Here is a 16069-nt window from a genome sequence, read left to right on the forward strand (position 1 = left end):
GATGCAAGTCTCTGATAGGCAGGTACTATCCTGACCGCTGTGACAACTGCCATGTGCCTCAGCCCCTCATGCAGTCTGTATTCAAGTATTTCCTGGTAATTCACATACAACCAAATTATTTTGCGATCTGACAGTAAATTCTCATAAGATATAAAATGGCCATTAAAATTTATTGAAAAAATTTAAGTTTTAGTGTGGAGTATTCTCTTTGGAACCAGAAAAATCCAGGCTACAAAACTGTGATGCATTGTAAATCATAAATATTTCTTTGAAGAAAATATTTCCATAAATATCAAATGTACTGCTACTATCAGTAGTCTGGAAACTATACAATGAATAACAAATTTTAAAGAAATAAAGAAATAAAGCATTAGCTGTTTTGTGTAATTATTTTGTATGTACTATTAACAAGACAAGGATAAACAGCAAAATTATATTGATGTCAGCAGGGGTATAAGAACAAGCAGCATAGCCTCATCTGGCTCTGTTGCAGTACAAATTTGATACACGCATCTCAGTGGTCGGAAAAGTTACAGTAAGATACTGTGTGATGAGACCATAGTGACTTTTTACCAAAGTCAAAACAGTATATCAAGATCTTTAGTGTATTAAGAAGTACCTACAGTGAGATAGATGGCTAAGCTATATTTGAGATTCAAGGAAGTATCACTACCCTGGGACCAGAAGGCAAACAGTCTGAAATTCCCTGTCTCCCTGCTGAACAGTAACTACTTAGAAGGCTTCAATTTGAATAGCAAGAAAGCTCCACTTCCAGAGACACTGCTCTATAACCAGCACTAATGAATAGCATGAAATTTATGGTGGAAGTGCAGTACAGTCAACTCAGTGAATTGCTTTGTTCTTATTCCCTCTTTATAAGAATAATAACTATTAAGTGACAACAGACAGTTAGGAGGGTGGAGGAGTGGATGACAGACACTCCTCTTAGATTCTTTCCAAATAAACCTTATCTGTGTCAGTTGTAAGTATTTTTCACTTACCTTAAGTACAGGTGGCAGAATGGGCCCTTAACTGAAAAAATAGATGTTTTCATGCCCCTAATTTATCATAAATTTAGCTAGTTGGCATAATTATATGAGAAACTTGAACGTGGAAATGAAGAAAAAAGCTTTACGCAACCTCAAATGCTTCAGCTACAGTTCTAGGGGAATTGACAGTGTACATATGTTGCAGTTCTATAAGGCTGCATGTGAGCAAGGTGGCATAGTGGTAAGCATATTGGATTTCCAGTCCCTGGCCAACTGTCCAGATTTAGGTTTCCTGTAGTTTCCCCAAATCAGTTAAAGCAATTTCTGGGGTTGTTGGTTTGACAGGGATACTGCCAACTTCCATCCCCATCTTTTCTCCAATCTGATTTTGCACACTGTCTCCAATGACTTGACACCAATGAGATATTAAATCCTAATCTTCCTTCCTTCCTTTTATAGGAGCATGTAGTCACAATTGGCTGAGCATATATATATAGTTGTGTCAAAGGAAACTTCAGTTGAGAAAACTAATAAATTATGAGAGAATTTTTAATCAGTTCTTTCCTCCAGGACATGAAATGTGTAGTTCTGCCAACAGTGTGCCTATCAGCAGTTCTACATATTTCACATTCCAAAGGAAAGTGATGGGCAAAAATTCTGTCTCATAATTTATAAACATATGTAGTCTATAGCTCATCATGTTTATCATATCTAAAGACCTTAGATGTTACTCTTTATGATGGTGTTATGTTAAAGATAGATACTTTTAAGATCACACCTTTACCTAGCCTTTATACCGAGTCCATAAATCTGCCACTATATAGCTTTGGTTCATCATGTCACATTGTGCATACACTGTAGTATTTTCTTACAACTGCAGTCACTGTCATACTGTTTCTTTCCCATTAATGGGAAAATACTATCAGTTATGACTAACAAACCATTTTTTCTTCAATATATATAATTATTAGACAAATATCACCAACATAAAAAGTCTAAGCTAAAATAGTCAGAGTTCTGTGTTTTCATCTATGAGGTTCTGGGCAAAAGTTGATCTATACAGATTTTCTCCTTTTTATTGGAAAAGTAGTAATGGATTATAATTTTAAATGCTCTTCCAGTTTAGCCAATATATCTGGCTGGACAGCTTTTGTGGTTCATTTGATAAAAGCCAGATTTATTTCATACATTACTTATTGGTCGCTCATTGTGAACAAGTAACTGACTGGTTTTATTCTTAGTACAAAATGTTGCTGTGATACCACACTGTTAAACAGAGTGTTGATTTGATGAGAAATATTGCCTAGAAAAGGAACAGGCATATAATTTTGTTTCTCTATATTGTGGAGTGAAGTAATGGGTTTAGATGTGAGGGAGAAGTTCGAGTCGGTTACACCAAACAATATTCCCATTGCAATAGTTCATTTATTCACCTCTTTACACAAGCAAGGCTTACACAGAACTAACATGGTGGTTTCGCCCAAAGATAATCTTAGTTTAGTTCGAAGACGATACTCAGATCGATGCTGATGTCGACCTCATTGGCGCCCCATAGCCCCCCCCCCCTGCAGTACGGAGTACTCTAGAGAGGCTGGGGGGGGGGGGGGGGGTGACTATACCATCGGAAGGGGTGGTCCACTGGAGGCGGACCACGGTCAGCTCGACAGCGTTGTCGGGGAGCTGTGTCAGTAGATGTCATGAAGGAAGGTTCGGCCACCGAACCTGGAAGTCGTTGAAGTGCGCCGGGCATCGTACTGGGTGTGCTGGTCATGCGGCGACAGGGAAGCTGGCTGGTTGCGGGTGGAATGGAGTGATGACAACGATGTCTCCGGTGGGTGTGGCGAACACACGAAGTATGTCCAGGTCGACGTTGGGCGACAGGGGAACACATTTCACCAGGTGGCATGGAATGGCGGAGGTTGTGTCATGAGCACCAGATGAAGGGAAACACACAACAAACAGTGTGTCATCATGTAGTATTATAGAGATGTCGTGGATTATGTCCAGGGGGACAGGCACAAACACTCAAGCGAGGGCACGTTCAAGATGGGGGGCGTGAGAAACCTCGACAGGGCGAGGCAGGCGACGGGGGAGAGGTTGAAGGGACCAGAGAAGGGCCCAGCAACGAGGGCATGATTGTAGGTAAACTTGACGTGGGGAGCATGTGATCACTTGATGGAGTGCGTGAGACCGGAGTAGAGGGCGAGGTCGGAGAAGAGCTCGACGATTGGAGCTGGAAGTCACACGACCGAGTGTGTAATTCCGACGTGGAGAGAGTGGTCGGAGCGTCGTGAGCCATGACAGTGAGTGGTGTGGTCGTGGCCTGAAGGGGGATAGAAGCGGGCTCGACATGAGCAGGCTTGAGTCTGTTGAGAGAGACTGAACAGCTGAATCTTTTATCTGGATGTCATAGATGTTGGCTGAGAGCCGGAGAAATCGGTATGGGTCGGTATATGGAGGTTGGAGGGGAGCACGGACAGTGTCATCTCGGAGCATGACATACTCACAATTGTCAAGAGATTTCAGGACGTGAACCTTAGGGCAGGAATGGCTGGTGGACGGAGGGATGTGGAGGTTGATGAAGTGGCGTCTGACGTTGTCAATGAAGGAAGGTAAGTCAGACCGAGGGAGAGAAGCAGAAGGGCTCGCAAGTTCACCAGGGAGAACTATGTTCTGGCCGTATATGAACTTGGCTATTGTGTCTTTGATGTCTTCCTTATAGATCGCATGAATGTCAAGTAGCACAAGGAGAAGGGAGTCTTGGACGGGTGATGAAACATGGCGTTTTGCACTAGGTCCAGTGAAAGTTTGCGGTGTCGCAAGAGGTCAATGCCTAGTATAGGTACGTCAATTTCACACACTAAAATAGTCCACTCGAGTTTGCAGTTTGCGGAGAGTGAGACGACGTGTGAAGTTGAACCCGAGCATTGTAGTTTGGTTGAATTCACAGCTTGCAGTGAAGTATGATGAGGGCGGATGTTCGACGACGCTAAGGATGTGGGTAGCAGTGAAACATCAGCGCCTGTGTCCACTAGGAAAGGGTATCCTGACGAAATGTCTTTAATGTAAACTCGTCCACAATTATCCGGTCGTTCCCGGACAGAATGTAGCACTGGGGGGTGCCTGTCATGTTGTGTGCAGGAGGCATTTGGGAAGTAGCAGGGTGGTCTGCAGTTCCGTGCCGCCTCACCAAACCATGTGTGGAAGTAACAGTACGGGTGGTGCATTTGCATTTCCTGCAGGACGTTCGTTGCCAGTGGCGGTGGCTGAGGTTCGGTGGTCGCAGCAGGCTCTGTTGCAGGAGGGGGCATGACGGTGGGTGGAGCCAGTGATGTCCCAGTAGCTTGTTTACTGCTTTCCATAGCGAGTGGAACGGTCGGCACAGTGCGGCCCCGGCCCCGTCCAGCCACAGGACGACGAGCCTGAACATGAGACTTGTCAGGTAGGCAGTGGCTGGCGAAATTGAGCAGTGTTGCATCATGTAGCTTTTCAGCAATTGTCACTGTTTGCTTTACAGGTTCGGGAGGCCTCTGAGCCAGAGTAAAGTGGATGTGAGGAAATAGTTTATCTGATCAGATGGCAAGGAGAGCTGTATCCGAGAGTAGATCAGTGCTGACCAGGGCACGTAGCCGTCTCCAAAGTTAGGAAGGTTTGTCATTGCCTAGTTGCTAAACGTGGAGCACTTGCCGTATTGCTGCCTCAGTTGAGCGTGCAAGCTGACGTAGAACTGCCTCTTTGGCTAGAGTGTACCGGGTAGATGAATCTGGGATGTCGGGTCAGCAATCAAGTCCTCCTGGTTGTGCAGGTGGGTGATAAGGCACAGAAACCAGGCTGACTCATCAAGTTTGTAATGGTTGAACACTTTGTCCACAATTTTGAACCAGGTTGTTGCTCTGTCGGGATTAAACAGCGGCAGCATCAGCATGTGTTGTAGAATGTTCGGAACAACAGGTTGAGTTGAATTCATTGGGGCGCTGCCTGAAACAAGCTGTTGTTGCTGTAGTATTCCAGGAGAGTGTGCCTCCCAGGGATGTGGCGATGACGGCTGGTCGGGTGGCAGCGTGAAGGTGACGCGTTGTTGTTGAGCATGATCTGTTACAACGCGGAAGGGCAACGTGGGTGAGACACCGTAATGTGTCAATTGTGGTTGCGGAAGCTCAACACGTTGCAGTTGTGTTCGGATTGATGTGTCGTGGAAGAGCGATGCAGATGAGGCACCAGGATGTGCCGAGAATGGTAGCGGAAGCTCGACTGGTGCCGGCTGTCCAGAAGCACAGTGCGGAAAATGATGTTGAACGTCGGACGGAATGTGTGAATGTCATGGCACAAAACTCTGAGGTGTAGCAGTGGGATGGAGATGGAGGTCAGGCACAAATAACAAGTTATTGTTCCTGTTGCAAGCCGAGGTATTGAAGCAGGAAGGCATGTGCTGATGCTTAACCAAGGCAGGCGCAGGCATGGTCGGATGCTGAGGAGGTAGACCTGTGAACAAAGCAGTTCCAGCCATGTGGCAGGAATCCACGTGGTACTGCACGAATTGCGGCATGGCAAATCGTTGTCCTGGCGGTGGTAGGTTGTCCAGCGAAGCATTTGCAGAAATCGGCATTGGTCCTGCACTGCACAGAGATCCGTAAGAGGTGACTGCACCGTCGATGAGGGAGGGCACATGTGGTGGGAACAAAGGTGTCAGATAGTCAGAGTCATGCACACTCCTAGCCTCACTTATTGTTGCAGGCTCGAAAACATCCAGCGAAATTGGCGTTATCGGCGAGTGAGAGGCATCATGTTGCAGTCATGGTGGGTGTACATCGCCCGCAACACAATGCATGTCAATCACAAAATCCGGCGTTAGGCATGGGCCGAAGTCATTGTTCGAATGCTGTGTCGAAGTAATACACGTGACCATAACTGATGCGGAGGCTGCGGACACAGTAAAATGGCGAAAACGGAAGACATTACAACATGCGATCACCAGTGAGGGAGAAGTTTGGGTCAGTTACACCAAACAATACTCCCATTGCAATAGTTCATTTATTCACCTCTTTACACAAACAAGGCTAACACAGAACTAACATGGCGGTTTCGCCCAAAGGTAATCTTAGTTTAGTTCGAAGACTATACTTAGATCGATGCTAGTATTGACCTCATTGGCACCACAGATGTAAGTGTTCTTTGTTTAAATAATTTCTGTATTAAATTGGGATCAATGCCATTTTTAGCTGTCACACATTCCAAATTTGGCAACTCTTTCTGAACAGCATCAATAGAGAGTGGAATCTGAAAAGTCTGTCAGTCACAGAGTTGAAATAGCTAATTTTATGACTTTCTGGATAACAAGAGGTACTGCAAACAATAACAACAGTAGTAGTAGGTTTCCTAAATATATCAACAGAAATGTTATTGTCTTTGATTTTGATGGACAAATCTAAGCAATTAATACTACTGTATCATCTTGTAATTCATAGGTGAAGTTGATATTATTATGGAGGCTCTTTAAAGTTTCCTGGATGTGTGCTATGTTGGCAGGTAACCCTTGGTTTTTAAAAAGATATCATCAATGTATCTTTTATAGAAGATTTTATTTTTACCAATGTTAGGGAACTGATTAAAAAATTTGTTTTCCAAGATGTTTGATGTTAATGAAGTTATTGGCCATACACCCACCTAGACAGTTGCCCATAGCTAATCCTTCTTCTTCTTGATATGGTTTATTATTGAAGGAGAAAATATTGTATCTAAGTGCAGTGTGCAATAAACTAACAAATTCATCTATTTTGTCATTTGTGTTTTAAAATTAATTTCAGTGATTTGGTTTCCACAACAGGTACTTTGGTATACCAATTTTCAATAACAAATGATTCTAAGATTGAGTTGTTGAGTTGTTTATTGTTGCTAAGAGCGTCACTATATCCCTTAGGATTTTTGAATGTGTAAAAGTTTTCATATTTATAAAACTTGTCTAATAAAACTTTTAGTTTTTTACATAGCTGATAAGTAGCCGTGTCCATAGGATTAACTACTGATCTAATGAACCAGTGTCATTTATGAATCGTGACTTGTGCTCTTAGTGAAGGAGTTCTAGGAATCATGTAAATAAGTTTATGTTTATCTTTTGGGTGAAACAGGTGCTGCTAGTATTAACTGCTTCCCTAATTTCGTTGTTACAAGCTTCACCAAATTACTATTTGCTAGCATAATGTGGTAAACATTAAAAAACTTCTGTGTTTTTTCCACATAGTCCTTTTTATACATAATCACTGCCCTTGTTTGGTTTGATTATTGGTACATCATTATTTTTAAGTTTATTATTATTAGTTTGGGCATGATATCTTTTCTTGTTGTTTGGTTTCTTTATACCATTCTTGTACAGGCGCTATGAACCACATGGGCACAGCAATACGCTGCATGAATTTTGTTGTTGACACTCACTAGTAATGCAAATAGTTATAACCTTCTGATGAAGGGCACTAAGTGCTTGAAGCCAGTTAAGATATTAAATTCCTTTTATGCAATTGGTTGCTGATTATTTCAATATATACAGCTATAGCTGCTGAAGAAGATGGGTATATTACTAAACATAACTTAACTTAGTTATATTTTTAAATAGTATAAAAAGTGACATTTCACTGACTTTCAGAACTAAGAAGAAAGAACAGAAAAAGGAATGATAAGACAGAAGACTGTCTGTTTATTATTTATTCAACTTGGGAGAGTTGTGGTACAAGAGGCAAATGACAGTGCATCACAAGCCATTGGAGCTCACGGCTTAAATGCCAGGAGCAAAAAGGCACAACTGAAAAAAAAAAACACCCAGATGACCACATGTCATCCTCTATGGATGCAGTATAGAGTGGCTTGTGATCAGCTCACCACTCTCTTAGGTTTTGTCAGCTTTTCAAAGCTTGGGATCACTTCTTCTCATTTAGTTTTTGTAGATCCATCATATAGATGTTGATGTGGGGTTGTGGCTGATCAATAATTCATAGAAAAAAGATACCAACAGCTGTAATTCTTCCTAATTTTTTTTTAATTATTATACTGGTATTGAAACCTCATTAGTATGATCTACAGGTCCCTGTAAATCAGAAATGAGTAAATGTATAATATAGTATTGGTCCTATATATAAGTATCAATGAGATTGTAACAACAAAGTAACATCAATAAAAGTTGTTAAAATATATACAATATATAAATGAACAGATATATACAATTAAATGTGCAAATGATATAAAATAATATAAACGTACAATGAGATACTTGTTGGCATTAATAAAACAACATAAGAGAATTATAATAAAAATGAGAAGGTAACATGCAAAATCAAATATTTGAAATGATAGCACATAAATAATACATTCAAGTAAAGAGGTAAATATATTAGTACAAATACCTCAATATAATGATTCATCATAAAATTAGACATGAAAAGTAACAACCAATGAACATACATACAACAGAGTGCAGAGGGTTTTTTCTTTCTTTTATTATTGTTTTGTTATTATTATTATTATTATTATTATTATTGTTACCATTATAAAGTATGTAATCTGTTGATAATTTGGAAGTTAAGTACCAGACTATACAATTGAAAACAAACAATAATTCTAAAAGGGAATTAAACTCTCTAATTTAATGTAATGTACAAAGTGCACCAACATGAAGTATAATGTCCTGTAAGCTCCATGACAATCTTATAACAGGCAACAATTCATGAAAATCTCTCAGAACATAGCTTTATTACAAAAGAATATGTCCTACGTGTCAAAGAACCCAACAGTCATCAATTATTGTGTGAAGGAGAATGTACAATGACGAAGTGCAGAGTAAGGCACTGAAAATCTGTAAGGTTTAATATGGCAGTACAAAGTGAATAAGTATGTGTTTGGCATGTATTTAACAATAAATAATCCAGTATATTAGAGTTCTACCATGTATTAGGGGTTGGCAAATGGAACTCCAAGCATTGTATTGAAACAGGATGAGTATACATCAGAAATACATCAGTTACAAAACTATAGATGTATACAGGTACATAATGAAACATGAATGCTTATATTAAGCATATGAAACTTACTGAAACATGAGGAAATGTAGCTATGAAGGAATCTAAGTTACAAAGTAAACTGTTAACAGAATGGAGGTGTGGGAAAAGAAAGAGCAGAGGGAAGTCGGGGAGGGAGGAGGAAAGCGTGCTGAAACACATCTAAAGCAAATAAAACATATGCATATGTTGATGGTATGATAAAAATGGCTTGGTTTAAACAAGAACAGAATATTTGACAAAATAAAATACTTGGCATTAAACAATTAAGGAAGTACATAAAGTAAGTCATGGAGGTGATGTAAAGTTAAGGGGAAAGAAGGCACACATTATGTTGGCAATACGTAAAGTTAATCCATAGAAGGAAGTATCTCAAGTCTCATTCAGGTAACTCTTCAGCTGGCATCACAAGGCTGAATGGATCCCATTCCCCTCACCAAGGAAACATCCTTCCCAGTATTGGGGATTGAACCCAGGCCTTCTGCACAGCAGTCAGGCACACTGACCACTCAGACTTAGAGAAGTTAAAATAAGAAAAGATTACTAGTAATATTTTCTTATTTTAACTTCTGAACACATCTGATACCAAATTACGAAATTTGTTACTTGTGTTTTTGCATTTCTGTCAGAACTGTTCCAATGTTATAAATTTAGTTAATTTCATTGAACATAAATATCTAAAATTTTTTGATAATGATAAATTCTTCTCTCTGTTTTGAGTATGGCAATATACTGAAACTCTGAAAATATGTGAATTGTGATAAACCAATGAATGACTTTCTTCTGCAGGAAAAAGTGCCACACATGCAGTTATATTTGCAAGACTTATTACACCAGATAAAACAGACCATGGTCTACACGCATTTGTTGTTCCCTTAAGGAATCCAGCAACCCTTCAGCCATATGCTGGTGTTATTGTTGGTGATATGGGAGAAAAGGTTGGACTGAATGGAGTTGACAATGGTTTTGTGTTATTCAATAGATACAGGATACCTCGCGAAAACCTTCTAAATAAGACAGGGGATGTGACTCCAGAAGGAAATTATGTCAGTCAGTTTAAAGACCCTAATAAGAGGCTAGGTTTGTATTACTTGTGAAGACCAAAGAAATACTTAATTTTAAAGCAATTAACAAAATGTAGCTAAAAAAATGAAACTCTTAATATTAATATGTGGTACCAAAAATATAATTCTAGGAGCTTCATTTGGAACATTGTCTGCTGGTCGAGTAGATGTTCTGTCACAAGCTTTGGCATACCTTCAGAAAGCAATTCCTATTGCCATTCGATATGCTGCAGTGCATACCCCAGATGCAGAGAACTCTCTCACCTTGTTAGACGGTCAGTATCAGGTGAGTTATTAGCTGTTATTATGAAGCACTGCTCTGGAATACTACTTTATATGTGCAAAACAATACAGCCTCAATTTTCAGACCTTGTCACCATTATTTTTGTGGTAGAACAGATATTTTTATGGTACTTGCCCATTTACAATATGGATGTTTTAGTGCCTGCCATAGATATCTGCAGGGGAAGGGACAGAGAAGCACACTTGCCCCAATCCCTGGAATTTGAGATACAGAGATTTCGTTCCTGTATTGAGTGAAAATGTCAGTTCTCTACAATATTATAAGGTTTACGCATCACCTATAAAAATTAGCTCTTGTGGTTTGAACTTGTCAAAATTGACCACATATCTATATCAAAAATGACCATTTTAGAGTGTTACCCCTCCCCCGCCCTTGAAAAATTTTTGCAGACACCTATGGTGACTGCTGCAGAAGGTTAATAAAATCTGTTGTAATGCTTCACTAGGAGCTAGTTAGACTTCCTTAACTTTTATTGTTTACCTTTGAAGTATGTGCTGAATGTCCTATGTCAGAATGTTAGAGCCAAAAAAAAAAAGGGTGAAACTTTTGATAAATTAGGTCTTAGGAAATGTTGAGTTGAAAGTGCTTTGTTAGTGTTGCAGTTTTGATCACATATTTATTGCAGTTTGTACAAATATTGTTCAGATTTCATGATTTCATTGATTGATTTAAAGAAAACCTGACAGTATTCCAAGACACAAAGTACACAGATGTCCTATAAACATGGACAGCTCTTCAGGCAGCATTTCACCTCAATTTAGGCCCATAAATAAGCAATGAACAGTGCTTTATGTTGTAGGGCATTCAAATTCAGTTATAACAATGGTTTGAAATCAGAGCTAAACTACGAGTACTGAAGACAACACATAGAGCAAATGGACATGTACAAGTTCATAGAAATGTAGTTCCATCAAAAAAACCAAAACCGATAATTGAATAGTTGGCAAGTTACTTAATCAGATTCATGTAAATCCAGAAAATTATGGGATAGATAAGAAAATTATTTCAGACATAAAGAATTTTTTAATCTGTAGCAAATCTTCTTTTGTCTTTATATGTAATTTGATGTTTCCTGCTAACTACTGTTTGTCTATCATGACTGCTTTCAGGATCTACTGTAAGGATTTTGATTTGGTTTTGGCTAGTAGATAGATTAATTCATGAGTAAGGTTCATTTGTATTATAAATATTTCATTGAAATTAGCTGAACTATATTGAACTTAAATCCACCACCACATTAAAGCATCTATGCCTGGGTTTCAGGCAGAATCCCCACTTTTGTCTGATGCTGCAGACCTATTCGAATACACTTGGAGAGCCTTTGCAGTGCTGCTCAACTTTAGGGAGAATGCCAAGTGAGCTGAGGCATGGATGTGAATTTGGATTAAGGAGGGAGGCATGCTAGGGTAGTCCATGCAGTTGTGCAAAATCACTGTGCCATGGTGCCATAGTGATTAGCACATGTGCCTAGTGAGAAGGAGACCTGGATTTGAATCCTGGCCCTATACAAATTCCCATTCATTGCTTCAGCCCACAGATATACATCACAGATGTTTGAAACTTGGAAAGATCTCTGGAACCTATAGCTTCATTTGATTAAAGCACTTAGGCCTGAGTTTTAGGCAGAGCCCCCTTTCATTCAATGCTGTGGTGTGATTACAATACAGTTAGGCAGCCTGTGCAATGCTGCTCAAGATTAAGGAGAATACAAAGTGTGCTGAGGTGTGAAAGTGAATTTGGAACAAGAAGAGAGGCATGCTAGGGTAGTCCGCACAGTTGTGCAAAGCCACTATGTTTGCGTGGTGCAGTGGTTAGTGCATCTACTTAGTGAGCAGGAGATCTGGATTTGAATCTCGGCCTTGATACAAATTTTCATTCATCACTTCATCCTGCATATAAACATTGTAGATGGCCGAGACTTGAAAAGGTCTCTTGAACCATATAGTTTTATTTGATTAACCCTTGAGTGAGTGCACCTATGTATAGAGCACACCATTCACAAAAAACATTATCTTGTAACATTCCATTGTTATTTCACAATTCCAAGTCCATGCCTATTCCTTTATTACTGCTTCAGCTAATACAGTCATAAGTTGTGTTGCCATACATCCAATGGAGCAGCAGTCATGTAAATTAAAGAGCTAACTAGGTGAGAAAAAATTTGCAATCCATGCAAGTAAATGACTCAGATCCTGAGATAGCAGCATAGTTCTGCAATGAGGCACTTATCTACAAGGTATTAGTAGTTAACTAAGTCATTGGCAGGTATCTGATGCAACTGCACTGTTTAATGCTTCAAGTAACTCATTACCAGTCAAGAACAAATGCCAAGATGAGAAACATAGAAGCAGATATCCTCAGTGTAGCAAAGCAGTTTAAATCACTTAATAAAGGCAAGGCCTGTGGTCCAGATTGTATACCAGTCAGGTTCCTTTCAAAGTATGCTGATACAATAGCTCCATATTTAGCAATTATATACAACCACTCACAAGCAGAATGATCCATACCCAAAGACTAGAAAAGTGCTCAATTCACACCAATACCCAAAAACGGAAGTAGGAGTATTCCGCTGAATTGCAGCCCCATATCACTAATGTCAATTTGCAGTAGGATTTTGGAACATATACTGTGTTAAAATATTATGAAGTAACTTGTAGAAAATGATTTATTGACACATAGTCAGCACAGATTCAGAAAATAACGTTCTTGTGAAACACAACTAGCTCTTTATACTTATTAAGTAAAGAGTGCTACTGAATAGGATGTCAAATTGATTCCATATTTTTAGATTTCCAGAAGGCTTTCGACACTGTTCCTCATAAGCGTCCTCTAACCAAACTGCGTGCGTATGGAATATCGCTTCAGTTGTGCAACTGAATTCATGATTTCCTGTCAGAAAGGTCACAGTTCTTAGTAATAGATGGAAAGTCGGCGAGTAAAACAGAAGTAATATCTGGTGTTCCCCAAGGAAGTGTTATAGGCTCTCTATTGTTCCTGATCTATATTAACAACATAGGAGACAATCTGAGTAGCCAACTTAGATTGTTCGCAGATGATGCTGTATTTTACCATCTTGTAAAGTCATCAGATGACCAAAACGAATTGCAAAATGATTTAGATAAGATATCTGTATGGTATGAAAAGTGGTAATCGACCCTGAATATTGAAAATTGTGAAGTTATTCACATGGGTACTATAAGAAATCCACTAAATTTTGATTATGCAATAAGTCACACAAATCTGAAGGCTGTAAATTCAACTAAATACTTAGTGATTACAATTACAAATAACCTAAATTGGAATGATCACATGGATAATGTTGTAAATAGAGAAAACCAAAGACTGTGATTCATTGGCAGAACACTTAGAAGGTACAACAGGTCTACTAAAGAGACTGCTTACACCATGCTTGTCGACCCTGTTCTGGAGTATTGTTGTGGGGTGTGGGATCTGCAGCAGGTGGGACTGACGGATGGCATCAAAAAAGTTCAAAGAAGGGCAGCTCATTTTGTATTATCATGAAATAGGGGGAAGAGTGCCTCAGACATGATATGTGAATTGAAGTGGCAATCATTATAACAAAGGCATTTTTCATTGCAATGGCATCTTCTCATGAAATTTCAATCACCAGATTTCTCCTCCAATTGTGAAAACATTCTGTTGGCAACCACCTACATAGGGAGAAATGATCATCACAATAAAATAAGAGAAATCAGGGCTCGCACAGAAAAATTTTTCCTGTGCACCGTTCAAGAGTGGAATGGTAGAGAGACAGATTGAAGGTGGTTCATTGAACCCTCTGCCAGGTACTTTATTGTGAATAGCAGAGTAATCAAGTAGATGTAGATGTAGATATACCATGGGGTAACAATTGTATATAGCAACAGTGTGATGTAATAAGAGTGTATTTTATTATTGTTTAAGTAAATAGTAGTTTAGCTCATATCATGTAAGTTTATTTTATCACTGTTTCACTAAACAATATTAAACTCTGATTTTGCTCATACATCTACATCTTGGTAACATACAGATTGCTATTCTTAACATATCTAAAAAATATACCACATGGCCACTCATGTTATGAAAAACAGCATGTCTGAGGATTAAACTACCTGTGCTTGGGTTTCAAGCAAAATCCCCCATTTCATTCAGTGCTGTTCCAATTCAGATGGAGAGCCTTGCAGTGTTGCTCTAGTTTAGGTAGAATATCAAGTGGGCTGACACGAATGAAAATTTGGATTGAGCAGGGAGTTGTGCTAGGGTAGTCTGTGTGTGGCTGTGCAAAGCCACCGTGCCTGGAAGGTGTAGTGGTTAGTACATCTGCCTAGTGAGCAGGAGACCCAGATTTGAATCCCAGCCTTGGTATAAAGTTTCATTTGTCACATCAGCCTGCATATATATATCATCAATGTTTGAGACTGCAAAAGGTATCTGGTACTACATAGTTTCATTTGATTAAAGCACTTATACCTGGGTTTCAGGCAGAACACCCATTTCATTTGCTGCTGATGTGCTATAACAATACAGTTAAAGAGCCTCTGCAATGTTGTTTAAGTTTAGGGGAGGGTGACATGCTAGGGTAGTCCATGCAGTTGTGAAAGCCACTGTGCCAGGGAGGCATAGCAGTTAGCACATCTGCCTAATGAACAGCAGACCTAAGTTCAGACCCCAACCTTGGTACAAATTTTCATTTGTCTCTTCAGCCTGCATATATGCATCATAGATGCTTGAGTCTTGAAACAGTCCATGGAACCATATAGTTTTATTTTATTAGTCCAACTGACATTAAATCTGAGTTAGTTTCTACTCTGGAGGAGTGTGCTCCTTTGTTTACAACTCTGAAATATTGGCTGACAGAGTTTAAGTGAAACTGTATGAGCTGCCAAGATGAATATCACACTTTTTGACTAAATGAGATGATCACACAAGAAATAGTGTGTAAATATGTCTACAAAATGGTACTGGATGGCCATCAACTGAAAGGGCATGAGCTAGCAGACATTGTAGGCATTTTAGAAATAGTCGTACATCACATACTGACTGAAAATGTGGGAATGAGAAAGATGTGTGCAAGATGGGAGCTGTGTTTACCCACAGTGGGGAAAAAAACATTGTGGGGATATTTCAGTCAAGTGTTTGGCTACATTTTGTTTCAATAAGACCTAGGTTTTCGCTTTGATTCATAACCATAGATGAAACATGGATCCATCACTTCACACCTGAGATGTAAAAGTCAAAACAGTGGATCAGTGGACTGGAAGGAAAGAGTCAGTTCCCAAGAAGGTGAAGACAGTTCCATCTCCAGACAAGTTCATGGTCTCAGTTTTTTGGAGTTGCGTGGGATAATTTTTATTGATTATCTCCAAAAATAAAATCAATCAGTGGTGAGTACTATTCTAATTTATTACAGTGTTTGAGTTATGAAATCAAGCAGCAATGGCTGTATTAAGCAAAAAAGAAAGTTTTGTTTAATTGTGACAAAGCATGAGGTCACACATCCATTACTGACATGGCCAAAATCACAGTATTAAAGTTTAAATTGCTTCCTCATGCACCATATTTTCCAGATTTAACCCCCTCTGATTATTTTCTCTTTCCAAACATTAAGAAATGCCTTGGTGGTAAATGATTTACCAAAAATGAAGAGGTGGAGTCTGTAGTTGATGGCTA

General features: G+C 39.4%; 1 protein-coding gene across 1 annotated transcript in view; it reads left to right on the top strand.

Annotated features, from left to right (window-relative positions):
- Window positions 1–16069, top strand: part of LOC124616104 (peroxisomal acyl-coenzyme A oxidase 3-like) — a 212531-nt gene that overhangs the window by 106562 nt on the left and 89900 nt on the right. Inside the window, exons 6-7 of the mRNA XM_047144363.1 lie at window positions 9821–10111; window positions 10227–10381. Of these exons, the coding sequence (XP_047000319.1) occupies window positions 9821–10111; window positions 10227–10381 (446 nt within the window). The remainder of the gene's footprint in view (window positions 1–9820; window positions 10112–10226; window positions 10382–16069) is intronic.

Source organism: Schistocerca americana, chromosome 5 (assembly GCF_021461395.2).
Source record: "Schistocerca americana isolate TAMUIC-IGC-003095 chromosome 5, iqSchAmer2.1, whole genome shotgun sequence".
Classification (NCBI taxonomy): domain Eukaryota; kingdom Metazoa; phylum Arthropoda; class Insecta; order Orthoptera; family Acrididae; genus Schistocerca; species Schistocerca americana.